General features: G+C 42.8%; 1 protein-coding gene across 1 annotated transcript in view; it reads right to left on the bottom strand.

Annotated features, from left to right (window-relative positions):
• Positions 1–27,982, bottom strand: part of LOC121399218 (receptor-type tyrosine-protein phosphatase alpha-like) — a 39,190-nt gene that overhangs the window by 7,515 nt on the left and 3,693 nt on the right. The window contains exons 2-17 of the mRNA XM_041579293.1: positions 17,044–17,472; positions 15,213–15,252; positions 13,684–13,795; positions 11,462–11,529; positions 10,372–10,511; positions 9,914–10,015; positions 9,740–9,880; positions 9,088–9,124; positions 8,610–8,707; positions 7,866–7,982; positions 5,925–6,079; positions 5,554–5,689; positions 5,136–5,285; positions 3,270–3,363; positions 1,476–1,555; positions 160–294 (exon numbers count right to left, since the gene is read on the bottom strand). Coding sequence (XP_041435227.1) covers positions 160–294; positions 1,476–1,555; positions 3,270–3,363; positions 5,136–5,285; positions 5,554–5,689; positions 5,925–6,079; positions 7,866–7,982; positions 8,610–8,707; positions 9,088–9,124; positions 9,740–9,880; positions 9,914–10,015; positions 10,372–10,511; positions 11,462–11,529; positions 13,684–13,795; positions 15,213–15,252; positions 17,044–17,472 — 2,034 coding nt within the window. The remainder of the gene's footprint in view (positions 1–159; positions 295–1,475; positions 1,556–3,269; positions 3,364–5,135; positions 5,286–5,553; positions 5,690–5,924; positions 6,080–7,865; positions 7,983–8,609; positions 8,708–9,087; positions 9,125–9,739; positions 9,881–9,913; positions 10,016–10,371; positions 10,512–11,461; positions 11,530–13,683; positions 13,796–15,212; positions 15,253–17,043; positions 17,473–27,982) is intronic.

Below are 27,982 nucleotides of genomic sequence, written 5' to 3'. Positions count from 1 at the left end.
ACTGTATAATATAAACTCTGTATAAACTGTATATAAACTCTGTATAAACTGTATAGAAACTCTGTATAAACTGTATATAAACTCTGTATAAACTGTATATAAACTCTTCTGTATAAACTGTATAGAAACTCTTCTGTATAAACTGAAGGTGCCACTAACCCGCCGTATGTCCTGCGCCGGGTGCATCACAATGATGGAGGTGCATCTATAATCCCACACCAGGGACCAGAGATCCGGCAGTGTCTCCAATTTGGGGAGCTGAGTGACAATGAACTGATCCTCTTGGCTGTTGGACTGGGGGAAAATGGGGAACATGAAAGGAACACGCAAGGAACACGGGGTTTCAAGGGAAAGACAGAACATTGGTACAGATGCCCCCAGGGTCCATCCAGAGATGGTTGTGCATTAGGTTCTGGGGTGCCCCCTAAAACACATATATGGGCACCAGGGGTTCTTAAACATGTGACTTAAACACTTAGACTGTAAGCTCTATGGGGTAGGGACCTCCTTGCTACTGTGTCCCTTACCCTATAGCACTTAAGCTCTGTGTCCTTATATGAGTTCTGTGTACTGTGTATATTTATTGTATTTATTGTGTACTTTTATATATTCTACTGTTATGGTATATTGTACTGTCATTTGCAGTAAATTGTACTTTTATGCATTTTATGTGACTCCTTAACAGCACTTTATACATCCGTGTGATCAGTATTATGTACCAGACAAACAATATAATATATAACTTATAAATACAGCACTGTGTCACATGACTGGTCACCAGAACCAATGGACAGGCCCATGAGAAGTGAAGGCCCCAGTATAGAAGGTTATAGGGACATAAATATATATATTATAGCAGAGTCGCCCTATTATCTACCCACAATACAGAATATTTCCATTCTTCCAGATGGTCGTTAGTGACCCTAAACTTATTTCTGGGAATACTCGTTATTACTGTTAAATGGGGCGAGTAACTATAAGGCTGAGCAAGGGGTGTGATCAGTGAGTAATGGAGCGGAGTCTTGGCCAATGGGGCATGAGTTGGTCATAACAGGACATGATGTGGGAGCCTGGAGGTCAGTGGCCAGTGTTGGACTAGGCTACCTGGGCCCCTGTGGGCCACTATAAGCCCAGACATACCAGTAAGATGACTGCAGTACATGGATTGTGAGCACATTAGCCACAGACATACCAGTAAGATTACTACTATAATGGGGTCCAGGAAGTAGAACTGGAGGCCACTGGGAATATTTCCCTGAAGAAAATAACTCCTATTGTGTCTGGTTTAACTTTCTCTTTCACTAGATAACAAGTTATTTGGTTTATTGGAGGCTGTGTCTGGTTTATCCCACCCCAGGGGCACTTCTTGTCTGTCCCAGAGGCTATTGGCAGGGGGACAAATGAATACGTGGGTATTTAGGGTCCCTCTGGGGCGGGACATTATATAGAATATAATAACTGTACAATATACTTACATTTATAAACACAGCATTGATGTAACCAGGGGCGCCATGTTGGTCCATCACAGACATTAGGATTGGACGACAGTGATCACCTGAGGTTGCAGAAGTTATTGTTATATACGTGACAGCCAATCAGGAACTGATACAAACAGGCCACACCCAGAATGGTACAGGGAGAGGGAGGAGATTATCCTGTACATGGAACATTCCTTCCTTCAGTATCTATAGACATAGATTTGGGTTGGAGCTGCCATATGGTTTCCCTTAGGCAGCACAGTATAATGGGATTTTTTATTTAGGTGAAATAAAGTCACACCCCAATTTTATAGGGCAGTTTATAAATTGTGAACTAGTTGCACCTCCTGCAGTCGTCGGACATTTCTTATTGTGGGAGTTTGTGCCTGTGGTTCTGTTTCACTGCTTATATCTACTCATTAACTGACCCATTAAGCTACCCATTAACCTACCAAATAACCTACCTATTAATCTACCTTTAACCTAACCATTAACCTACCCACTAACCTATCCATTAACCTATCCATTAACCTATCCATTAACCTATCCATTAACCTACCCACTAACCTATCCATTAACCTACCCACTGATCTATCCATTAACCTACCCATTAACCTACCAAATAACCTACCTATTAACCGACCGATTAACCTACCCGTTAACCTGCTCATTAACCTGTCCATTAAGCTACCAAATAACCTACCTATTAACCTACCCATTAACCTATCCATTAACCTGCCCTTTAAAGAGAAGATAAACACTGCTGTTCCCCCATACTTTAACTATTGTTCTTGCACTGCCAAAACCACAATATATTTAACATTTTATCAAGGTTAAGGAATGTTGGGAGCTGTAGTTCAGCACCATTCATGTTGTAAATATTGCTTAAAGGGGTGGTTCACCTTCAAGTTAACTTTTAGTATGTTATAGAATGGCCAATTCTAATCAACTTTTAAATTTGTCTTCATTATTTATTTTTAATAGTTTTTTAATTATTTGGTTTCTTATTCTGACTCTGTCCAGTTTTCAAATGGGGGTCACTGACCCCATCTATAAACAAATGCTCTGTAAGACTACAAATGTATTGTAATTGCTAAATTGTATTGCTCATCTTTCTATTCAGGCCTCTCCTATTCATATTCCAGTCTCTTAATAAATCAGTGCATGGTTGCTAGGGGAATTTGGACCCTAGCAACCAGATTGATGGAATTGATGGAACTGGAGAGCTGCTGAATAAAAAGCTAAATAACTCAGAAACCACAAATAATAAAGAATGAAAACCAATTACAAATTGTCTCAGAATATAACTCTCTACATCATACTAACAGTTAACTCAAAGGTGAACAACCCTTTAATAAAACGTTTCCCCGTCTCTCCAGGGTCAGTGTCGTTATTAATATGGAAAGGAACCCTCCAATTAGAATTCCAGCTGATCTGTGTGAATCTGTTCTTTGTTCCTGCAATTGGAAGGGTTAAACGTGGCTTCTTTATCCCAGAACAAGTAAACAGCAGAGTGTCGTCCCTTCTGATGCCTCATTCCAATGTCATATCTTGGGGCCACATCTCCCCATGTAGCATAAGAGCAAGATGGCCGCTGGGAAGCAGCATTCTCATTGGTCAGTTGCGTCAGTAATGATTTGTTTGGGGCATTGACATTAGAGAACTAGGGGCGCAGTGGGGCAGCTGTACTGAGGGTTTCTACATAAAGTGCTGCATTTCAGTGCCTACAAGAGAAAGACAAAGTTGGGGTACCACTGTAAGGATTATAGGGATCAAGACTAATGGAATGACCTGGAATGATGTCGGGATGAAGATTCTTGCAGTGATTCGCATGGGCTTCTCTGTACGAGCAGATTCTATACAGTTCTGTTAGTTTCTCCACAGCCTGAAAGGGTTAACATGTGATGAACAAAACAGTGGGGAGCCAGGAAGTAGGTACAACCCCCCCAAATTACAGATGTTGTCCAGGTGCCCCTCACATGGAAAGTCACAATGATGGGAAATGGGCACAAGGCCACTGATGCACCCGGCACAAAATGTGTGAGGCTCCTGAAATGTTGTTATAAATATAAATATATATATTATTAAATTAGTGCCCATTTCTGACTCTAATACCCCCCCTGTATATCTCATGCCCCTGCCTACATGTAATACACAGCAATGATACTAATACCCCCTGTATATACCATACACCAGACTATGTCCCCCGCTATGTAATGCAACCCCACCTTTACATTCCACCCCCAAAACTGCCCACATGCACCTGCCCCCTTTCTGTTAAATCCCTCCCATTTTGTGTCCCAAAATCTGAGCTTGTCCCTCTAAATAAAAAAGTTGTCAGTTTCCATCTTCTAGAAACCACTCCTGCTTTATTATAAATCTACTTACTAGAGAGTGTTGCGTGGGTATCTAGAGGTACCTCCCAGGTATGTGTCTGTGGGTATCAAGAGGTTCTTTCATAGTATGTGTTGGGTGGGTATCTAGAGGTACCTCCCAGGTATGTGTCTGTGGATGGGTATCTAGAGGTGCTTATGTAGTAGATGCACAGGCATATAGAAACACCACCGTAGTCGTTGTGTGGGTATTAGAGGTCCCATAGAATATGTGGGGTGGGTATCACGAGGTTCTTTCATAGTATGTGTTGGGTGGGTATCTAGAGGTATCTCCCAGGTATGTGTGGGTATCTAGAGGTACTTCCATAGTCTATATTGGGTGGGTATCTAGGGGTACTTCAATAGTATATGTTGGGTGGGTATCAAGAGGTTCTTTCATAGTATATGTTGGGTGGATATCTAGATGTACCTCCCAGGTATGTGTGGGTATCTAGAGGTACTTCCATAGTATATGTTGGGTGAGTATAAGGGATGCACCGAATGCACTATTTTGTATTTGCCCGAACCCCCGAATCCTTCGTGAAATATTCGGCTGAATACCGAACCGAATCAGAATCATAATTCCTTGTTTTGTGACAAATATGTGACAATTTCCCTCCCCACCCCTAATTTGTTTATGCAAATTTGGATTCAGATTCGGTTTGGCCTGGCAGAAGGATTTCGGCCGAATCCAAATCCTGCTGAAAAACGCAGAATCCTGGCCGAATCCTGAACCGAATACTGGATTCGGTGCATTCCTAGTGAGTATCTAGAAGTACTTCCATATTATGTGTTCGGTGGGTATCTAGAGGTACTTCCATACTATATGTTGGGTGGGTATCAGAGGTACTTCCATAGTATATGTTGGGTGGGTATCTAGAGGTACTTCCATAGTATATGTTGGGTGGGTATCTAGAGGTACTTCCATAGTATATGTTGGGTGGGTATCTAGAGGTACTTCCATAGTATATGTTGGGTGGGTATCTAGAGGTACTTCCATAGTATATGTTGGGTGGGTATCTAGAGGTACTTCCATAGTATATGTTGGGTGGGTATCTAGAGGTACTTCCATAGTATATGTTGGGTGGTTGTCTTGAGGTACCGCCCAGGTATGTGTGTGTATCTCAAGGTACCTCTCAAGCATGTATTAGGTTTCTAGCTACAGTTGGAACAAGTGAAAAAGAAAAACAGAGGTATCTCTGCACAGCGCCCCCATCTGACACAGTAAGTATAGGGGGTGGGGCACAGGGGCCAATGAGAAATTGCAAATGAAGGATCTACCAACCTGGAATTCCCTGGTGAAGCCGGATGTGTTGGTTCCAGGATCCAGGGTCTGCATGTGGCGCATGTGAGTCAGGACTCCCTCTACTGGCAGACTGGTGGAACTGCACACAAGTGTCTCCAGCAACAAGTCATACAGGAACATGTACTGACCCTGCAATGTGTAACCAAAGAGACTCTCAACTCATTGGCCTTTGCCTAAATACACAACTCAACCTGAAACCTAATTTACATTTTCAAATGTGGGAAAAAGAAAATAAACGATGATACAGCTGAATGCGACTCTTGCAAGAAGTACAAGAGTTGTTCCCATGCACTTGGCTGGCCAGTCCTACAGGCTCAACTAAAAGGTTTATTTTGGTTACATGGGGTTAATTGTTATAGTTTCTCTCTTCTCACAAGGTACAAAGCTGTCAGTTTACCTGGTTCTGTATCATATTGGGTCGTCTCCTGCGCATCTGGAGGGCACAGTCATAGACATTCACCTTGCCCTCGGCCCGTGCCCTCTTCAGCAATATGTCCAGCGCCAGCAGCGTCCCCGTCCGACCAATCCCTGCACTGCAAATTTAACCCAAAACACTTTCACTATGCACAGAACATACAGAATGCTCAGTGTGTAGAGACAGCAGAAGGAGGACATTCTTGCCCCGGAGAGCTTACAATCCACATAATGTCCAATAACATCACTAGGTAACATTTAAAGGGTATTTATAAAGGGGTTTCCTATTTGTCAGCTTCACATCATCCAGAGTAGAACCCTGTCTATAGCCCCAATGAACATCAGGGATCTTACCTGCAATGCACTATAACTGGGCCTGACCCGGGAAGCTTGCACTTATTCATCTGGTCCATCAGCTGCAGAAGCCCAGATGGCTTACTGGGAACTCCATGGTCCGGCCATTGCAGGTAATGCAGATGCTCTACTGTCCTTTGGGCTGAGTCTCCCACCTGCCGAATGTGGGAGATTTAAGTTAAAGAGACAGTGTACCTCATTCTACCTGTGTCAGTCAGTGATTAGAGGTGGGACCAGAGTTGCATCTTTTCCTGATGTTGGTAATGTCAGAGAGCAGGGCTGGGACATATTACTCACTATCACTTGCTAATGTTTCATTGGTTTTTAACACTTTAAAACCAAGCAGGAGGTTTTGAACCCGACAGCCCCTTAAAAATGTCCATTTGGCAACCCTACGTGGGACAGATAAGCATGGGCATCGACAAATGAAATGATTAATTATTTTTTCTAGTAATTATACTGGCATGTCTGGGGTTAATGGACTTGTTACTCATTTTCTGTAATAAATATACTGGCACATCTGGTAAGATTTTGGAATAAATATATGGTGTGGTATAAAGGGTTATTTCCACAAAGTGGATGTGGCCAATAAATCTTTGCTGTACTTCCCGCCACAGAAAATGTTCAAATTTTGGGAGGTAAAATCCTGTCGTCAAACAGGTGACCCCACTCACTGGCTCCTATACTGGACTGTTGATGCTCCCTCATCTCTCTTGGTTCTGTTGGGCCCTGCTGGCTGCTCACTGCCCAAAAACTCTCTCCTTAGGATGAAATAGTTTAAAGATGGCCGTGTGTTCCACTGTGGAACTCACGTCCATCTTGAATCATTTAGGGAGTTTGAGCTCTGCAGGAGGCAGGAGCCAGCAAGCAGTATGGCAGCACTAAGAAAGAAGGCTCTTATATTCTGCCAGCAAATGCTTTCTCTCCTTTTTCTGCAATCATCTAACTGACATATTTGGGGTTGATTTTTTTTTTGTCCATTATTGCAGTGATCTTACTGCCATGTCTGGATTTAGTTAAAGGGGTGGTTCACCTTTAGGGTTAAGGAAACACGAGCAGATTTGGTGAGATTAGTCGCCCCGAAGAAGAGGTGATTTGTCGCGGGGGCGGCTAATCTCCCCGAATCTGCCCGTCTGTCCTTATTTAAGGACTGCCTTCCCCTACCTTCCCCCCGGCTATAATGAATAATCGCCAGCGGGATGGCACTCGCGGTGCTTCGTTTTGTGAGGTCGCCCGAAGTGTGAGGCAACATTGGGCCGCGAGTGCCATCCTAGTGGTGATGTTTCATTATAGCCGGCGGGAAGGTAGGGGAAGGTATTTCTGGGAAATTGTTCCCCCGAAGAAGAGGCGATTTATTGCTGGGGCGACTAATCTCCCCGAATCTGCCCATGTGTTCTTACCCTTTTCGTTTGTTATAGAATGGCTAAATCTGAACAACTTTTTAATCGACGTACATTTTTTTCTTTTTAATAGTATTGTATTTGTTTTTTTGTTTGCTTTTTCTTCTGACTCTTTCCTGCTTTCAATTGGGGGTCACTGACCCCATCTAAAAAAACAAATGTATTGTTATTGCTACTTTTTATTACTCCTCTTTCTATTCAGGCCTCTCCTATTCATATTCCAGTCTCTTATTTACATTGCTAGGGGAATTTAGACCCTAGCAACCAGACTTCCGAACTTGCAACCTGGAGAGCTGCTGAATAAAGAGCAAAATAAGTCAAAAACCAAAAATAATTAAAAATGGTCCTATTGCAAATTGTCTCAGAATATCCCTCTCTACATCATACTAACAGTTAATTTAAAGGTGAAGAACTACTTTAATGCTCATAATGCATTTCTGCAGTGATCTTACTGGCATTTAGGGTAATTATTGCTAAAGGCAGTGGTAAAGCTCAGTGTCTGTCCATGTCTGTCCATATGTACTAACCCAGAATACTGTACCTTCTGTAGGGTGAAGCTGCGGCTAATGAAAGCTCCTGTCTGGCTCGTACTTTCTACTGAAACTCTGATGTCTCCATATGTCTGGATCTCTTCTGGCCAATAACGCTCACATTTTACCTGGAACCCCCAAAAAAGTAACAGTTACACAGAGTGATATTGGGGTGCACAAGTGGCCCCTGGCTGGAGCTGACTCTTGTCTTTATCTAGGAAGCCCCCCAGAAAGTATCAGTTATACAGACACATACTGGGGGAGCACCAGTGGCCCCTGGCTAGGGCTGACTCTTGGCTTTATCTATTGGCCTGAATTCCCAGCCAGCACCATGACTCTCCTTGTATTTCCTATGGGAAGGAACTTTACACTGACTGGTCACAATATGGAAAAATACCTTTTAGGAAACATTTGAAGAAGTCAAAAATGTATGGATTCTCCTCCCCACTTTTCCCATCTAGTGAGAAGATTATTCAATATACATGTTCCCAGAATTCCTATTGAGATTATGATGTGACCCAAGCAAGTCGCTGGACTCCTGGATCAGGCTACGGGCCACTAAATCCCTTTCAGGGCCACATCCTTCCGACACTCTGGGTGATCCAATAGGAAGAAACAGATTTTCTGATGATGAGACATATTTGCCCTTGTGTCTATTGTTGAGCCAAACATCCACAATTGGCCAAAGGAAAATCCCATAAAACTGGTACCAACCACAAAGCAGCACATTTGCAGAAAGTCCAGTATCTCCTCACCTTGTTCTGCTCCTCTAAAGCCGTCAGCATCACAATGACTGAGCTCTTCTCCTGCCAAACCATGTGCCAGAAATCTGCCAACGTCTCTGGGAGGGGACCTGGGACCAACACATGCACCCCTCATGTTACTGAACCCCACATTATTTGCAGATAAACCTGTGCCAGGATTAATAAACCCCTCTCCTTCACCCCAACTCCTACTGGTCAGATGAACCTCATCACTAAGCTCAGGAGGAAGTTTATTGTACTCATGGTGTCCCTACACAATAACTAATGGGCTCATTAATAACCCATTGTCATGTTTTTTACCCACAATAACTGTTCCCATAATGTGTGACCATAATGTGTGACCATAATGTGTGACCACAACTAAAACGTGTGTTTTATAAAGATATAATGTATCAGAGACTCAGGCTGTAGCGTTGGCCAAATCATTATAAAAGTCTAAGTTCAAGGCTCAGGTTGGGAAGAGACTTACCTTGGGTAGCTATGAAGAATTTGGGCTCTTTGTATCCCTGAAATGAATAGAATGTGGCATGAGGGAAATGTATTTGCTGTGGATATACAACAATGGAAACAATACAAATAATAAAGACTATATAGAGGAATCAGATGTTTAATTGCACCAATTGGAGATCCAATTCCTTGTCTGACAATGAGTTTGGCACTAAAGGTGGAGAGAGAAGAAACAAGTTCAGTTCCCAGGGGTGTTTGTCAATGAGTTTGGACAGTCTGTGGCCTACACTCCATGATCAACAACAGTTCAGCGGCAGAGCTGAGTCCCGACTCACTAGTGGAAGCAACTCCCAGCAGCAACTCCCAGCAAAAACATCTAGTGGGATCTTCCCAGAAGAGTAGGGTCTATTGTAGCAGTAAACAGAGGAGCAACTTTATATCCACCCCCTTGGGTTAGGAACATTGGGCAGGCAGGGTGATCTATACTCATAACTTTATATTGGGAATAAGACACAGGCAGGTGTGTGGGACAAGACTCTGTTGCTGAAGTAACATTCTTAATAGAACAAATACTGTACAAAAAGACATTGGGCTGAGCAGAGTGTTGTTACTATGAGTAGAGCGAGGGGACAGTCTGGTACTGAGGTTGTGTATCAAGGGATCACTGTACTCACATCTATGTACGAGGCATTGATATAATCCGACCCTGAGGGGTTTGATCGCAGAATCACACGGCAGTTATCATCTGAGGAGCAAACACAGAGCGTGAGAGCTGCTGAGCATTCTGGGTAAATGAGTACCACAGAGTTACAGATCTATGATAATTACCCTACTATTTCACATTACACATAGTTGTACTTAAAAGGGATAACATTTTTGTATCGGTCCTTAGTTTTGTTCTGCTCAGATGAGGCAGCGGCACAGGGGTACAAGGGGCCCGAGGGCAGTTCCTGGAAATGTAGGCAAATATCCAATAAAGCTGAGAGTACAAATCCCAGACAACACTTAAGGAGACCATATACAGGCTGAGAGAAGCTGCCTATAGACAAAGTCAGCCCAGTGTATGGGGTCCCAGATGGGCTTCCACGATCAATATCTGGCCAGAAATCGGGCAGATGTTGATTGGGTAGGATTAGAACTCCCGTTGGATAGAGGACCGTATCAGCGTTGAGATGTGATCTCTGGGCCCTAGGGAAGAGATCTGCTCATTTGACCCCTTTATACCAAGTCACAATTCCCTTTTTATATAAGGTCAGTATGAAGAGTAACTTTAGGGAAACACCTAGGAAAAGCTTGTCCTACACACCTTGTATTCCTTGGGACGCCCCACAGGTAACATGTTGGAATTCTCCTCATCACCCTCTTTATTGACCAACAGCTCCTCATTCCGAAACCTTTTTACAACCTCAAGTAGATCATCGACTGGAATGTCTCTCTTCTTCTTACCTGTACAGATCAGAGACACAGGCAAGAACTCCACAAATAAGTTTCCATGGAGGAGAAGAAATGGATCACAGCTGTAAGATGTGACAGTTTTACTCACCCTTTATTTAATTAGTCTCTGGAAGGGTTTATACAGCAACAAAGATATGATGGGAGTACTGGTACTAGCAGGTTACAGTATAACTAAAAACACATAACAGTATACATACTAGCAGATGAGATTATGGGTACAAACAGATGGGAGTATGGGTACTAGCAGGTTAGGGTTAGTTAAGAGAGTATGGATATTAGCAGGTTATAGTATGTGTACAACTAGATGAGAGTATGGGCGCAATTAGATGAGGATATGGGTACAACTAGATGAGAGTATGGGTACAATTAGATGAGGATATGGGTACAACTAGATGAGAGTATGGGTACAATTAGATGAGAGTATGGGTACAACTAGATGAGAGTATGGGCACAACTAGATGAGAGTATGGATATAACTAGATGAGGGTATGGGTACAATTAGATGAGGGTATTGGTACAACTAGATGAGAGTATGGGTACAACTAGATGAGAGTATGGGTACAACTAGATGAGGGTATGGATACAACTAGATGAGGGTATGGGTACAACTAGATGAGAGTATGGATACAACTAGATAAGAGTATGGATACAATTAGATGAGGATATGGGTACAACTAGATGAGAGTATGGGTACAATTAGATGAGAGTATGGGTACAACTAGATGAGAGTATGGGTACAACTAGATGAGAGTATGGGTACAACTAGATGAGGATATGGGTACAACTAGATGAGGGTATGGGTACAACTAGATGAGAGTATGGGTACAATTAGACGAGGTTATGGGTACAATTAGATGAGGGTATGGGTACAGAGTATGGCTATTAGTAGGATACAGTATGGATACTTATAGCAGATGTAAGTGCTGTTTGAACTCACTCACCATGAGCATTTCTGTTGCCCATTGGGATCCAATTGGACAGGCCAAAAGAAGACTGACACATTGCAGATCTGAATTATCAATGACATACATAATTAGTATAAATATAAAGGGAAGACCCAGTGTAAGCTCTTGGGAGAAGGGGCTGAGAGTATCAAATTGACAGACAGTTCTTATATAAATAACAAGATATGTCCCAAGGGGCCCCAACAGAACTAGAGAAGGTACAGGATACTCATATACAGGGAGTAATGGCTGAATTATAAGTACAATTTAACTGCTAATAAAAGTGCCAGCCGCCTGTTTATCTAAGGGTTAATACCATTTTACAGGTACACCTACCACAGGGGGCAGTGTAGGGACTAGAACATCATCTGGGGATATTTATAGTGAAGGTCCATGTACTGCTCTTCTTCTGCATTGTCTGGGTGGGTGTCACATTGGAGGTACAGTTTTATATAGTATTATATAGTATTATACAGTATTATACAGTATTATACAGTATTATACAGTATACATATATTATATAGTATTATACAGTATTATACAGTATTATATAGTATTATACAGTATTATATAGTATTATACAGTATTATATAGTATTATACAGTATTATACAGTATACATATATTATATAGTATTATACAGTATTATATAGTATTATACAGTATTATACAGTATACATATATTATATAGTATTATACAGTATTATATAGTATTATACAGTATTATACAGTATTATACAGTATTATACAGTATTATACAGTATTATACAGTATACATATATTATATAGTATTATACAGTATTATATAGTATTATACAGTATTATATAGTATTATACAGTATTATACAGTATACATATATTATATAGTATTATACAGTATTATATAGTATTATACAGTATTATATAGTATTATATAGTATTATACAGTATACATATATTATATAGTATTATACAGTATTATATAGTATTATACAGTATTATATAGTATTAGACAGTATTATATAGTATTATACAGTATTATACAGTATTATACAGTATTATACAGTATTATACAGTATACATATATTATATAGTATTATACAGTATTATATAGTATTATACAGTATTATACAGTATACATATATTATATAGTATTATACAGTATTATATAGTATTATACAGTATTATACAGTATACATATATTATATAGTATTATACAGTATTATATAGTATTATACAGTATTATACAGTATACATATATTATATAGTATTATATAGTATTATATAGTATTATACAGTATTATACAGTATTATACAGTATACATATATTATATAGTATTATATAGTATTATATAGTATTATATAGTATTATACAGTATACATATATTATATAGGTTCTGATCCAATGACTGAGTTGCTTTTGGGGACAGACATTAGACATTAGAGCAGGTGCTGCCCCCTATAGGCACTGAGTTTGCAAGAGAAGACATTGAGCCTGACATGAGTGGGTTATTGGGGTGCCCCAACTACAGAACCAGAAATGAGAGGAACTCTCAGGTTACATTCATTGTTATTGACCCCCCCCACAGGAATATTGATTAGTGGGAAAGTATTTATTGATAAAATCTGTCAGGGACACAATCATTGGTCAGTGAGTCTATTCATGGTGTGGATTCATCTCACACAGGTGATCCAAAATCCTCACACCAGGTACAACACCCCAAGTCTTACTCAGTATTTCGCCAGTTCTACGGATCTGAATAACAGAATTACCTGGATATTTATACTTTGGTACCTCCATAGCAGCACCAAGGCTGCCCATTACAGTGGCCCTACAGACTGCCCCTCCCTTGCTTTGCCTTTATATACAGGAGGGGTCCCCAGTACTGACAGTAAAGACCCTACTCAAGTGCTATGTTCACCCTGTTTTGGGGGTGCTATAACAATAGTTACACAATACTATAATAAACTGTTCTTACCTCCCCCAGTACCTGTCACTTCCCTCTATCCCTGGGGCAGGTCACTCAGCAACAGAACTGGCTGATCCCCCTAATTCTGACCTTGTCTGATAGCAGAAACATTATTGGGGTCCTGAGGAAGGTGGTAGAGTTTGTTGCTCAGAGCACATAGGGTACCTGGGGGCAACACACAGTTCTCTCCTTGCTTGTTACTAATTATCTCTTCAATCATCATCTGTGATATTATTATTATTATTCACTGTTAGAACAAAACTTTACCAACCTGACCAATCCCAGCTTGCAGAAGGCCAGCAGGACCACCAGGAGCAGCAGTAGGGCCCCGCCCCCTGCAAGTCCTCCAATCAGTGTAGGTGGGAGGGGCTGGTTTCCTGCGACTAAAGACAAAGACAGAGGCCGTCATGATACAGGTCATGTAAATAAATAAATTGTGCTGGTGAAGGAACGTGTTCACTAAGGTCTGGAATCAGCCGTGTATAAAGGGGTCTCAGCCTTTCATGCCCTGCTCTAAGCTCAGCTTATGAAGCCCATGGAGGGGGGACATAGTTCACTGCAAGACCCTTTATAGGTGATGTGTAGGTCATAATATAACGGAACTCAACACTTTTATCATCCCAGACCCCCATACCTGTTGTACCGACTGTATTACAAACTGCTCATGGGTTCAGTACAATATTAGCTTCCAAAGGAGTCCAAACATGACTGGGTTTGATACTGGGGGTGTCAGGAATATGTGGGCAGTGGGGCAAGTCACACAGATATTGGTCTGTAGGGAACTAGTACCAAAAACAATGACCGGTCAATATATATTATATCATTTCTCTCTATGTTCCATATATCGTCATTATATTCTTACTCCTGATCATACTCACAAGAGGTTATAAAAACACTCAAACTGCTCTGCCACTACCTATCTAGTTACTTGATGCCCTTTATCTGTAATAGATTGTCAGCTCTTCTGCCCAAAAACTAAATTTGTTTTGGAGGAGCAGTTTTTGTTGAGAGTTCATCCCATTGGTTTCCCCTTGCCCCCAGAACCAGGAAAGTCTATATTTAGTATACTGTAGGTATAAGTACAGGTTTTCTATGTTTTTCCCTTTTATTTTATATTGTGATGATTTTAATGTACAGTGTCTCATTCACTAATATACCTTTTAATATATTAACTATAAATTGTAATATCTGTTGTCCTTACTGCTAGTAAACAACTTATAGCCTTAAAGTGTGTAATTGTAAGCATTAAAGGGTAAGTAAACCTTTAAAATAACTGAATGTAAAACTGATGAGGGGGCTATTCTAAGCACTTTTGTCCTTTACATTCATTATTTATTTTGTATTTATTCCAAGATATTAAGGGATACATGTGCTGTTAATATGAATGAATTTTGTTACAACAGCGCCACCTGCTGGTCAGTTTCCCACCAGTCTGACCAGCAAGTAGTCAAGGAAGTTGTCAGGAGAAAGAAAGAGGCTGATGTTCTTCTATTAGGAAAGATGTGAGAAAGGTTTCTAATTTTATTCCTAAGCAGAAGAACATCAGCCTCTTTCTTTCTCCTGAAGCTTTTACACTGCTTACAAAGAGGTCTCTAATATTAGCCTAATAATATCCTCCCGTATAATCTGTTTTATAAAATTGTCCGCTGTGGATATTCATCTCTGTTGCTGCATATTAAAGACTGTTGCTGAACTGCAACTCACCACATTATAGGTCTTATTTTTTAAGATTTGTATTGTTTTTCCATATGAATATTTAGGCCTGTGAGTAGACTGGGAGAATGTAGAGGTGCAACTTACTGAGGAAGGGATCAAATCTGGTGCAGGAGGATTTATTCACCTGTCAAAGAACAAGGAAACATCAATTCATAGAGAACATTATGATCTCCGTTTTTCTCCATTTCACACACGCTGATAAAAACTGATATTTCCCAAATCATTTTAAATCAACAAATTATCTAATGGAAGTTCAGTTGCCCTTTAAAGCCCAACAGAAGTGGAGTTGTAATTCTAATTGCTGCCCCTTACTCCAGGGAGGAGCGAGTTACAAGAGGATTCACAGAGACTAGGGATGCGCCGAATACTGGATTTGATTCGGGATTCGCTCAGGATTCGTCCTTTTTCAGCAGAATTCGGATGCGGCCGAATCCTTGTGTCTGGCCGAACTGAATCCTAATTTGGATATGTAAATTAGTGATGGGGGAGGGAAATCATGTGACTTTTTATCACAAAACAAGGAAGTGAAAAAAATGTTTACACTTTTTCCTTCCCTGCCCCTAATTTGCATATGCAAATTAATATTCAGATTCGGTTCGGTATGCGGTCAAATCTTTCACAAAGGATTTGGCCAAATCCCAAATAGTGGATTCCCTAACCGAGACACACAGGGGCACATTTACTTAGCTCGAGTGAAGGGTTAGAATAAAAAATACTTCGAATTTCAAAGTATTTTTTGGCTACTTAGACCATCGAATTGGCTACTTCGACTACGAATCGAATGATTCAAACTAAAAATCGTTCGACTATTCGACCATTCGATAGTCAAAGTACTGTCTCTTTAAAAAAAACTTCGACCCCCTACTTCTCCACCTAAAACCTACCGAGCACCAATGTTAGCCTATGGGGAAGGTTCCTATAGGGTTTCTTGCCAATTTCTGATCGAAGGAAAATCGTTTGATCGATGGATTAAAACCTTCGTATCGTTCAATTCGAAGGATTTAATCGTTCGATCGAATGGTTTTTCCTTCAATCGTTTGATTGAACGAATTGCGCTAAATCCTTCGACTTCGATATTCAAAGTTGAAGGATTTAACTCCGAAGGTCGAATATCAAGGGTTATTAACCCTTGATATCGACCAATAGTAAATGTGCCCCACAGTGTAATGTTTCTCTCTGATGTTTATTGGGGATCTTTACGTTTGGGACATTATTATTGACACTACTCCATGGTTACTCATAGTTTTATATCTTTATAAAGAAGAAAAAGATGAAGAGAGATCAGAGAGACCCCAGTCCTCAATCCTCTCAGCTCAGATCAGATGTAGATTTGGTGACAAACATTTCCTAATGAGAATATTGTCTAATTCAGTCAAATCTAATTCTAATCACCTTCTAAATTTCGTTTCCATCCTCACTGGGTTTATAGTGTAAAGGTGCCATACACGTTACAATTACAATGTTTCCATAAAAGATCATTCATTTCAATACACACGTGTAGAGCTGAATAAATACATATAAAAACATATAAAAACAATAGAATTCTATCTGTATCTGATGATTCAGCAGTAACAATGGCCGATGTTCAGGTCCCTTCAAGGCCCCAATCAGAATGTTACAAGGAGCCCAACTGATGAGCCGAGCGATATCCAAATCTTCTGCCAATATTGATCAGCTCATCTCCCGCTTTACACGTATGGCCACCTTAACCGCCATTGTATCTGTCCCTTTCTCTATTCTGTACTGCTGGTTCTGACTACATGTACCATTGAGTCAGTGTTGCAGTAATGGGGTCACTTGTCTCCAGTCTCCAGAGGAGATAGACCCTGTGACTATGGGGGAGGGCTGTGATGCTCACAAAATATTGGTGACCCCTGGTTTTTCATTGGGGGGGGGCTGAAAGTTCCAAAACTACCTGCTTCCATGTGCTGGTGACTCTCAGGTACACCGTGTAGTTCTGATGTGGGCTCAGGGGAGCATTGTAGAAGCTGCCATAGTGCAGCCCATCCCCGAGGGTCAGACTCCTACTCCCTGTAACATTCTCAGCTGGGAGTAGCAGTGCCGTGTACAGACTCGGGGTATGGCTGCAGTTGTATCTTGTGCTGCTGTAACTGCTGCAGAAAGGACTCAAGCTCCCGTTCCATCCCCTGCTGATGATTATCTCATAGGAACTGGGGAGGGAATGAGATATAATGAGTAGGAACAACAGGACAGAGGTGCAAAACAGAAGCACCCACACCCCAAACACATAAAGGAAGGTTAATTGGCTCTTCACAACACTAACCCAAGTCTGCCAGCCTTGTGTAATATATTTTATCAAGACCTTTTCAATAGAAACACAGTACTAACAATTGATAAATAAGGGGTGTTCTTTTGCTTTCTTTATTAAATTGTACCTACTGATGTAAGTCAGACCCCCCTTTTCAATCAATTCTATTTGTATCCTTGTAGATAGATCTTTTCCTCTACCAGACAAAGTAATGTAGATTGTAAGCTCATTGGGGCAGGGAGTGATGTGAATGTGATATACACCTTAGATTGTAAGCTTACTGGGGCAGGAACTGATGGGAATGTGATAGGCACCTTAGATTGTAAGCTCACTGTGGCAGGGACTGATGGGAATATGAAAGAGACCTTAGATTGTGAGCTCACTGGGGCAGGGACTGATGGGAATGTGATAAGGACCTTAGATTGTAAGCTCACTGGGGCAGGGACTGATGGGAATATGATAGGAACCTTAGATTGTAAACTCACTGCGTCAGGGACTGATGGAAATGTGATAAGGACCTTAGATTGTAAGCTCACTGGGGCAGGGACTGATGGGAATGTGATAGGGACCTTAGATTGTAAGCTCACTGGGACAGAGACTGATGGGAATGTGATAGGGACCTTAGATTGTAAGCTCACTGGGGCAGGAACTGATGGGAATGTGATAGGGACCTTAGATTGCAAGCTTACTGGGACAGGCACTGATGAGAATGTGATAGGGACCTTAGATTGTAAGCTCACTGGGACAGAGACTGATGGGAATGTGATAGGGACCTTAGATTGTAAGCTCACTGGGACAGAGACTGATGGGAATGGAAAAGGAACCAGGTTTGGATTGGGAGTCAAAATAGGCCCTGGCATTTCAAGTAGACAGAGGCCCAATCAGGCCCCACCAGCCCAATAAACAGTGAATGTCTATGGCATCTTACAGCAGCACCTCTGTCATTTACCAGAACCCATAGATTGTCAGTCTGGGCCTGATAGGGATCCATTGGGGCAGGGACTGATCAATAATTTGGGTAGTGTGATGTGTGACTTTTTGGCAATATAAAAATAACAGGAGCCAATAGCAACACACAACACCTTTGGAATTACCCATATAAACCATTTTTCTATATTTATATTTAAAGTTGCTGATTGGATGGGGTGAGTAGCACTTATGACCTCAGCTTTGCACCCCTTAACAACACTTGTTCCCTGGGGGATAGAGGCATTTATACATAGGGTATAATTCAATAGCCCCCAAAACAAAGGATTTTACACAGTGTTGTCCTGTGTTACCCCAAAGGATTCTTATTATATGTAGTGTTACCTGTGGCAGTGTTACTTTATGACTTTTCGGGTCTATCCAATAGGGATGTAGCTAACGTCGGAAAAAATGTTCACGAACCCCATAGACTTCAATGGGAAGGCGAATTTTAAAAGCTAGAAAAGACATTTCTGGCCAGAAAAATGATTTTAAAGTTGTTTGAAGGGTGCAATGACCTGGACAGTGGCATGCCAGAGGGGGATCAAGGGCAAAAATGTATCTGAAAAATCCATTGTTGACACAGCGCTGCGTTTTGTGCTGTAAAGGGCAGAAATCCCACTACGTCACTCAGGTGATGTTTCTGGACACGGAATGTGAAAAAGCTCACACAGCTAGGTGGCACTTGGTTAAAGACTGGGCAAACAATGCCTGCAAGGGCAACGTATACAGTAGTGGATACGGAATATATTATTGCTGCTGTAAAAACATCACTCAGGTGATGTTTACGGACACGGAATTATTATTGTTATTTAGACAGAATGTGAAAAAGCTCACACAGCTAGGTGGCACTTGCATACCTCCCAACTGTCCCTCTTTTGACCACTCAACCCCCTGTCCCTCTTTTGTACTGGAAAGTCCCTCTTTTCTCTGCACTGAACAGCCAGAAAAAATCCAGTTTCTAACTTAATTAGCTTTTGGCAGAGAGCTCAGAACAGCTAACAGGTGCAAATAATATACTTTGTAACAATTTTTATGAATGATACCGTCAAGTGAGCAAATAATAGTTGTTAATTACTAGTTGAGCTTGTCACCTCTAGGATGTTCGTCCTGTTGGTGGCAATATTTCTGTAGTGGTGTGTTTAGCAGTCACCGTGCTTGTGCGCACGTGCACGGTCAGGCAGAGGTAATTCAATGTACAGTGAAGTGAACCAAAAAACACTGATTCTGCAGTGTGGGCCCAGTTTTGGTCTACTTTATTGATCACCTGCGGTGACCATAAAAGATGCGATTTTGCCACTGTTGCAGAACCCTGAAAAATTAGGCATGTGTACTTTCCTGAAAAATTATGTTTTTTTTGTCGCAGCCACTGAAGCACAGAGGCCAGAAAAAATATGCCATATAAATTCTGAAAATATAAAAAAAATTTGTCGCAGCCACTGAAGCACAGAGGCCAGAAAAACTCAGGATTTACCTGGATTCAAATGAAACCAGTAGGGTTTGCACCCTAGTTTGTAACGGTGGTGGAGGGAGGAGGACGCTAAAGGACAGCTGTATGTGGAGTCATGAGGCGTGCAGAGAAGGACAGCTGCATGGGGAGTCAGAAACTCAGAACAAGTCTTCCGGCGTGCAGTAACCCTCCGAGATCCACCCCTCATTCATTTTAATAAAGGTCAGGTAATCGACACTTTTGTGACCTAGGCGAGTTCTCTTCTCAGTTACAATCCCTCCTGCTGCACTGAAGGTCCTTTCTGAGAGCACACTTGAGGCTGGGCAAGACAAGAGGTTCATGGCAAATTGTGACAGCTCTGGCCACAGATCAAGCCTGCGCACCCAGTAGTCCAGGGGTTCATCGCTCCTCAGAGTGTCGATATCTGCAGTTAATGCCAGGTAGTCCGCTACCTGCCGGTCGAGGCGTTCTTTGAGGGTGGATCCAGAAGGGTTGTGGCGCTGCCTTGGACAGAAAAACATTTGCATGTCTGACGTTACAGACTGGCCAAGGGCTTTGTCCTTGCAGGTGTGCTCGTGGCAGGATTACTGGCACCTCTGCCCCTGGAATGTTGATGAGTTCCTGAAGTGACATCACCCTTAAAAGCATTGTACAACATGTTTTGCAGGCTGGTTTGTAAATGCAGCATCCTTTCAGACTTGTGGTACGTTGGTAACATTTCTGCCACTTTATGCTTGTACCGAGGGTCTAGTAGAGTCGCGACCCAGTACAGGTCCTTCTTCTTAAGCCTCTTGATACGGGGGTCCTTCAACAGGCATGACAGCATGAAAGACCCCATTCTCACAAGGTTGGATGCAGAGCTATCCATCTCCGCTTCCTCGTTATCAAGGACTGCATCATCCACGGTCTCCTCCCCCCAGCCACGTACAAGACCAGGGGTCCCCAAAAGGTCACCACCAGCCCCTGGGAAGCCTGCTCCTGTTGGTCCTCCTCCTCCACAAAGCCACCTTCCTCCTCTGACTCCACTTCTGGCACCTCTCCCTGCGTTGCAGCAGGTGCCTGGGCTCGTTCTGGTGATTCCGACCAGAAATCGTGCGCTTCCAGCTCCTCGTCACGCTGGTCTACAGCCTCATCTGTCACTCGTCGCACGGCACGCTCCAGGAAGAAAGCGAAGGGTATTAGGTCGCTGATGGTGCCTTCGGTGCGACTGACCATGTTTGTAACCTCTTCAAAAGGGCGCATGAGCCTGCAGGCATCGCGCATAAGCACCCAGTAACGGGGGAAAAAAATCCCCAGCTGTGCAGATCCAGTCCTACCACCCAGTTCAAACAGGTATTCGTTGACGGCTCTTTGTTGTTGCAGCAGACGTTCCAACATAAGGAGCGTTGAATTCCAGCGAGTCTGGCTGTCGCAAATTAAACGCCTGACTGGCATGTTGTACCGCTGCTGAATGTCAGCAAGGCGTGCCATGGCTGTGTAGGAACGTCTGAAATGGGCCGACACCTTCCTGGACTGCCTGAGAACGTCCTGGAATCCTGGGTACTTCGAGACAAAACGTTGGACTATTAAATTCAGAACATGTGCCATGCAGGGCACATGTGTTAAATTGCCCAGTCTCAGTGCTGCCAACAGATTGCTTCCATTGTCACACACCACTTTTCCGATCTTCAGTTGGTGTGGGGTCAGCCACCGATCGGCCTGTGACTGCAGAGATGACAGGAGTACAGATCCGGTATGGTTTTTGCTTTCCAGGCACGTCATCCCCAAGACAGCATGACAACGGCGTACCTGGCACGTCGAAAAGCCTAGGGGGAGCTGGGGGTGCACAGGTGTGGAGGAGGAGGACCCAGCAGCAGAGGACGAAGAAGAGGAAGAAGACGAGGTAGAGAGCGAAGGAGGAGTAGAGGTGGTGGCAGAACCGCGTGCAATCCGTGGCGGTGACACCAACTCCACTGTTGTTGTTGAGCTACCCATTCCCTGCTTCCCAGCCATTACCAAGTTCACCCAGTGGGCAGTGTAGGTGACATACCTGCCCTGACCATGCTTGGAGGACCATGCGTCAGTAGTCATATGGACCTTTGGCCCAACACTAAGTGACAGAGATGCGGTGACTTGGCTCTGCACATGGTGGTACAGGTGTGGTATTCCATTTTTTGAAAAAAAAATTGCGGCTGGGTACCTTCCACTGCGGTGTCCCAATTGCTACAAATTTGCGGAAGGCCTCAGAGTCCACCAGCTGGTATGGTAAAAGCTGACGGGCTAAGAGTGCAGACAAGCCAGCTGTCAGACGCCGGGCAAGGGGGTGACTCACAGACATTAGCTTCTTACGCTCAAACATGGCCTTCACAGAAACTTGGCTGGGGGCAGATGACTGGGAATGGGAACTGGTGGTCAAGGTGGAAGGCGGAGTGGAGGGTGGTTCAGACGGGTCAAGGAGAGCAGAGGTAGAGCAGTAAGATGCTGGACCAGAAGGAGGGTGGCTTTTAGTTTGCCTGTTGCCTTTGAGGTGTTGCTCCCATAGTGCTTTGTGCTTGCCGCTCATGTGCCTTCGCATAGAAGTTGTACCTATGTGGCTGTTGGGCTTCCCAAGACTCAGTTTCTGACTGCACTCATTGCAAATTACAACGCTTTTGTCAGAGGCACACACATTAAAAAAATCCCTCCCTGCTGACCTATTTGAAGCTGGCAATCTGGCGGTAACAGTAGAAGTTGGCGGCAATGGCGGGTGCGTTGGCCGGCTGACCACAGGTGCCAATACATGTTGTTGCCCTACTGTTCCCTGCGAGCTGTCCTCCCTGCTTCTTCTAAGTCTTATTCTCCTCCTGCCTCTCTGACTCTCCGTCTCTCCATCTGAACTATGCTCCTCTTGCTCTCTTCTACTGGGCACCCACAAAACATCAATCTCCTCATCATCATTCTCCTCAGATGCATCAATTTCTTCTAACAGCTCACAGAAGGAAGCAGCAGCGGGGACCTCCTCATCACTCATTATGTCCATCTCTGTTGTGTTCTCTGCCAGAATTAAATCTGGTGTAATGTCCTCATCTCCTTCATCTTCTTCTGCCAATAATGGTTGCGCATCACTCAGTTCAAGAAACTCATGTGAAAATAACTCCTCTGACTCCAGTGAAGAAGGGGCGCCGGTGGTGGAGGAAGTGTTACGTGGGGTGCCCATAGCAGAGGAGGATGAGGATGTTGAAACGGTAGAGGATGGGGTGTGCTGTGTAAGCCAGTCAACTACCTCTTCAGCATTTTGGGAGTTCAGGGTCATTGCCTTTTTAAAACTGGGCAATTTCCTAGGGCCACAGGATAGCATAGCAGCACGGCCCCTAGTGCCTCTGCGTGGCGGCCTGCCTTTGCCTGGCATTATTTTTAAAACAAAAACAACAACAACTCAGGTGGTGTTTCTGGAGACGGTATTATTATTGATATTTAGACAGAATGTGAACAAGCTCACAGAGCTAGATGGGAGTTGTTTGAAAATGAAGAAGAAGAAGAACACACTGGGCAAACAAGGCCTACAAGGTCAACGTATACACTACTACAGCAGTGGATACGGAATATATTATTGCTGCCTGAAAAACGTCACTCGGGTGGTGTTTCTAGAGACGGTATTATTATTGATATTTAGACAGAATGTGAACAAGCTCACACAGCTAGGTGGTCGTTGTTTGAAGAATACACTGGGCAAATAATGCCTGCAAGTGCACTACTATTGGTGCACTACTATGAAGAACAGCAAACAGCACTGGACACGTTAAAGAACAGTAAGATAAGTAAAATAAAAAAATATATATATGTATATTAAAAAAAAATTACTCTGGTTGGTGCTGAACTACTAGGAGGAGTAGCACACCAGTCCCACTCCCCAACACAGCTAGACTAATAGCACTGGGCTCTTACAGTAGCAAAGTAAAAAAACAAAAAAGAAAATAAAAGCAGTCCTTACAAGGACTATTGGGTTATTACAGCAGTCAGCAGATGAGAGATCAGAAGAGATCAGTGCCCACAGCAGCTACATACAGAGCACTGCAGTAGAAGGTAGATTACTAGCCAGCAAAGCTAACTAACCTAAACTCACTGTCCCTCAAATCCCTGCAGAGTTCTGTCCCTCCAATACAGAGCAGTATCAAGTAGATTACTAGCCAGCAAACTTACTATCAACTGTCCCTCAAATCACTAACAGCTCTCTCCCTACACTAGCTCTTCCAAGCACACACAGGCAGAATGAAAAAAACGCTGCAGGGCTTCAGTTTATATATGGAAGGGGAGTGGTCCAGGGGGTGTGGGGGTGGTCCAGGAGGGAGAGCTTCCTGATTGGCTGCCATGTATCTGCTGGTCTGGGGTGAGAGGGCAAAAATAAGCGCCAGCTAAGGCGAACCCAAATTGGCGAACGTCGCGCTTCGTTCGCGAACATTTGGCGGACGCGAACAGTTGATGTTCGCGCGAATTAGTTCGCGGGCGAACAGTCCGCGACATCCCTAGTGGCTGTTCTATAAACACATTCATGTGCCTGTGGGTCAAGTTCATGGAGAAACCAAGGGCCACAAACTCTGTGAGGAGAGACTTTGGGGGGAATTCACAAAAGTGTCGGTAAAATAAGTCACCCCAGAAGTGGCGGTCAACAAATTCGTAAAATGTCGTACGAACGGCAAATTCACAAAGGCAGATGTTACCGTCTCTGAATGTCTCGTAAGTCCGACAATTTTCTAAAATCTCGTTTATCTTTTCATGGTACAAACGACATTTACCAAGACTTTTCAAAAGACAATTTGACCGTCATTTTCATTTTGGAGAGTCTAAAGTGTCTGAAAAATTGTCGGTAAAAAAAATGAGTTTACGAGTAATTCATAAAAATGTCGGGAAAAGATGCGCCGAAAAACCACGCCCACTTTTAACTACACTAATTCAAAAGTGTCGCACATGTCGGAAAATTGGCGGAGAAATGCTCTGTGAATTTGTCGGCTGTGTCTACGACACTTTCTACGACATTTTAAAGAAATTTTTTCGTTCCCGACACGTTTGTGAATTCCCCCTATAGATTCTCAATAGCCCAACACAGCACCCAAACTTTTCCCCATGGGTGTCCCTGTATAGTCAATCTGACTCTATATCAAGATAGAGCACCCAAACTTCTCCCCATGGGTGTCCCTGTATAGTTACTCTGACTCTATATTAAGATAGAGCACCCAAACTTCTCCCCATGGGTGTCCCTGTATAGTTACTCTGACTCTATATTAAGATAGAGCACCCAAACTTCTCCCCATGGGTGTCCCTGTATAGTGACTCTGACTCTATATTAAGATAGAGCACCCAAACTTCTCCCCATGGGTGTCCCTGTATAGTTACTCTGACTCTATATTAAGATAGAGCACCCAAACTTCTCCCCATGGGTGTCCCTGTATAGTGACTCTGACTCTATATTAAGATAGAGCACCCAAACTTCTCCCCATGGGTGTCCCTGTATAATGACTCTGTCTCAATATTAAGATAGAGCACCCAAACTTCTCCCCATGGGTGTCCCTGTATAGTGACTCTGCCTCAATATTAAGATAGAGCACCCAAACTTCTCCCCATGGGTGTCCCTGTATAGTGACTCTGCCTCAATATTAAGATAGAGCACCCAAACTTCTCCCCATGGGTGTCCCTGTATAGTGACTCTGCCTCAATATTAAGATAGAGCACCCAAACTTCTCCCCATGGGTGTCCCTGTATAGTTACTCTGACTCTATATTAAGATAGATCACCCAAACTTCTCCCCATGGGTGTCCCTGTATAGTTACTCTGACTCTATATTAAGATAGAGCACCCAAACTTCTCCCCATGGGTGTCCCTGTATAATGACTCTGTCTCAATATTAAGATAGAGCACCCAAACTTCTCCCCATGGGTGTCCCTGTATAATGACTCTGTCTCAATATTAAGATAGAGACCCAAAACTTTCTGCCCATGGTGTCCCTGTTATAAGATTGTGCTCAATATTAAGATAGAGCAGTCAACTTTCTCCCATGGGTGTACTGTATAGTGACTCTGACTCTATATTAAGATTAGGAGCAACTCCAAACTTCTCCCCTGGGTGTACCTGGATAGTGATCTGTCTTCATATTAGATAGAGTCCACGCAGATTTTCCCCATGGGGTGTTCCTGTAACTAGTGAAAATCGTGTTTCAATATTAAGATAGCGACCCAAACTTCTCCCATGGGTGTTCTGTATAGTGATATCTGTCTCTATAATCAAGATAGAGGCACCCAAATTCTCCCCATGGTGTCTGTATAGTGGATCTGACTCTGATATTAAGATATGAGCAGCCCAATACACGGGTGTCCCAGCTATGGGCTACTGGGGAACAAGGTAGGCACTTACCTGTACCTGTTTATTGTGGCAGGAAGGGCCACATTGTGAGATGTTGTCTTGTTCTCCCCAGCCAGCTGCGTGGGTGCTGCTAAGAACAGCACAAATATTATTATTGGGTCCATGATATTCGAGCTGAGGACAAGATCTTGTGATGTTGGATAATAGCAGGCCAGATGTCAATAGGAGAGCCAAAGTTCTAGGCCAGTGACAGAACATTTCACAGGTGCATCACATTGTGAGCTGAATTCTGCGCCAACTGCTATAGTGCAGCGATATTCAACTGTTTTATCTGTGAGTCTTTATTCTCGGCCCATTAATGTGCCTAGTCCCTGTTAGACCCGTGTAAGGTTTAGCTACAGGCCCATGTGGCCATAACAAGATACTTCTGTCATTGTGAGTCGGGCAAGGCCAATACTAGCAGCATGCAGGAGACACAGGATGAGAAGCCAGGAGGACTAACAACATGGTTGGTCACGCTCCAACCCTAATCATGTTTTGATTTCTGATGGAGAAGAGACATGAGCTGAGTAAATATCAACACATGGACGTACAACTTACATTCTTCAATAATTCCTCATATATCAATTGTCAGTAATAATTCTCCTCTGCTACTGTCATCTTGCTACTGTAGCTTTTTAACTGTCATTGCCAAACCTTGTAGAGAGTCTGTAATATTCAAAATAAAACAATAAAACCGTCCGAGAAGCTTGTCGTGCTCTTTACACAGTAGTTTAGTTATAGCAGGAGAGATGTGTCCCCTATTTTCAATAATCCTTCCAGGTGGAATCAAACCGAAGTACAACAATTTAATCCCGAAAAACTCCATAAGAGTTCCGCAGTTCACGTGTGGAGTTTTGTTATACAGTAACATGTGTTTCAAACACAATTATAACAATACAAGTGCAGCACTGTTACGTGAACTACCTGGTTCACGAGCTGTGGACCTGCTGAACTCTATGAGGGTTTTGGGATTGAATTCTGAATGGAACTCACAGCAGTGAGACATTTCTCTGCACGAACAATGAGTGCTGCGTCAAAGAAGACCAACACACAAGCCTGGACACCCTACACACTTAACATTTACCTTAGTCGCTCAATAGTGCTCAAAAAAACCAGTCTTCCTTAATCATAGTGATCAGCACGCACACTCATGTAAATTAGTTAATAAACCTTGTATCCTGATAAATGATGTTAATTTATAGGAAGACTAGTTATATATAAAAATCAAAGTGAAAAGTTGCCAGAGTACTTGCTCGACACTTTATAAATATGAAAGTGCATGATACTCAACGGAGTTATGAATGCTCTTCAGCTACAAGGTTCAGATATATTAGAACATTGGGGTGTCACGCGGGCTGCTGATAGTTCCAGGGGTACTCAGGTACAATAAAACACTTGTCAGGTGCTGCAATCTCCCCTGAAGACCTTATCAGACTGGGCCCCTTAGCTCATAACAGAGGTTGCAGGATATATAGAAAGGGGTAAAGTCACTGCTATAGTTTCGTAGGGAGGTACCGGGTACAATACACTTGTCACGCCTACTCCCCCTAATGGACCTTCAGACTGGGCCCTTAGCTATAAAGGGTTACAGATAATAAGAAAATTGGGTGTAACGTCTGCCTGGTTCCAGTGGTGAGGGTATAAATAAACCTCACCCAAATCTCCCTTAATGACCTCAGCTGGGGCCCGCTTACTATAAAAGTTAGATATGATAGAAACATTGGGGTATACCCTGCTACTGTTCAAGGGTCCAGGGTATCAATAAGGCACTCGCAGGCCCCAATCTCCCTAATGTTCAGTACTGGGCCCTTAGCT

Source organism: Xenopus laevis, chromosome 1S (assembly GCF_017654675.1).
Source record: "Xenopus laevis strain J_2021 chromosome 1S, Xenopus_laevis_v10.1, whole genome shotgun sequence".
NCBI classification, from domain to species: Eukaryota; Metazoa; Chordata; class Amphibia; order Anura; family Pipidae; genus Xenopus; species Xenopus laevis.
Note: the sequence above shows the minus strand (reverse complement) of the source record. Positions and strands in the feature narration are given on the sequence as shown.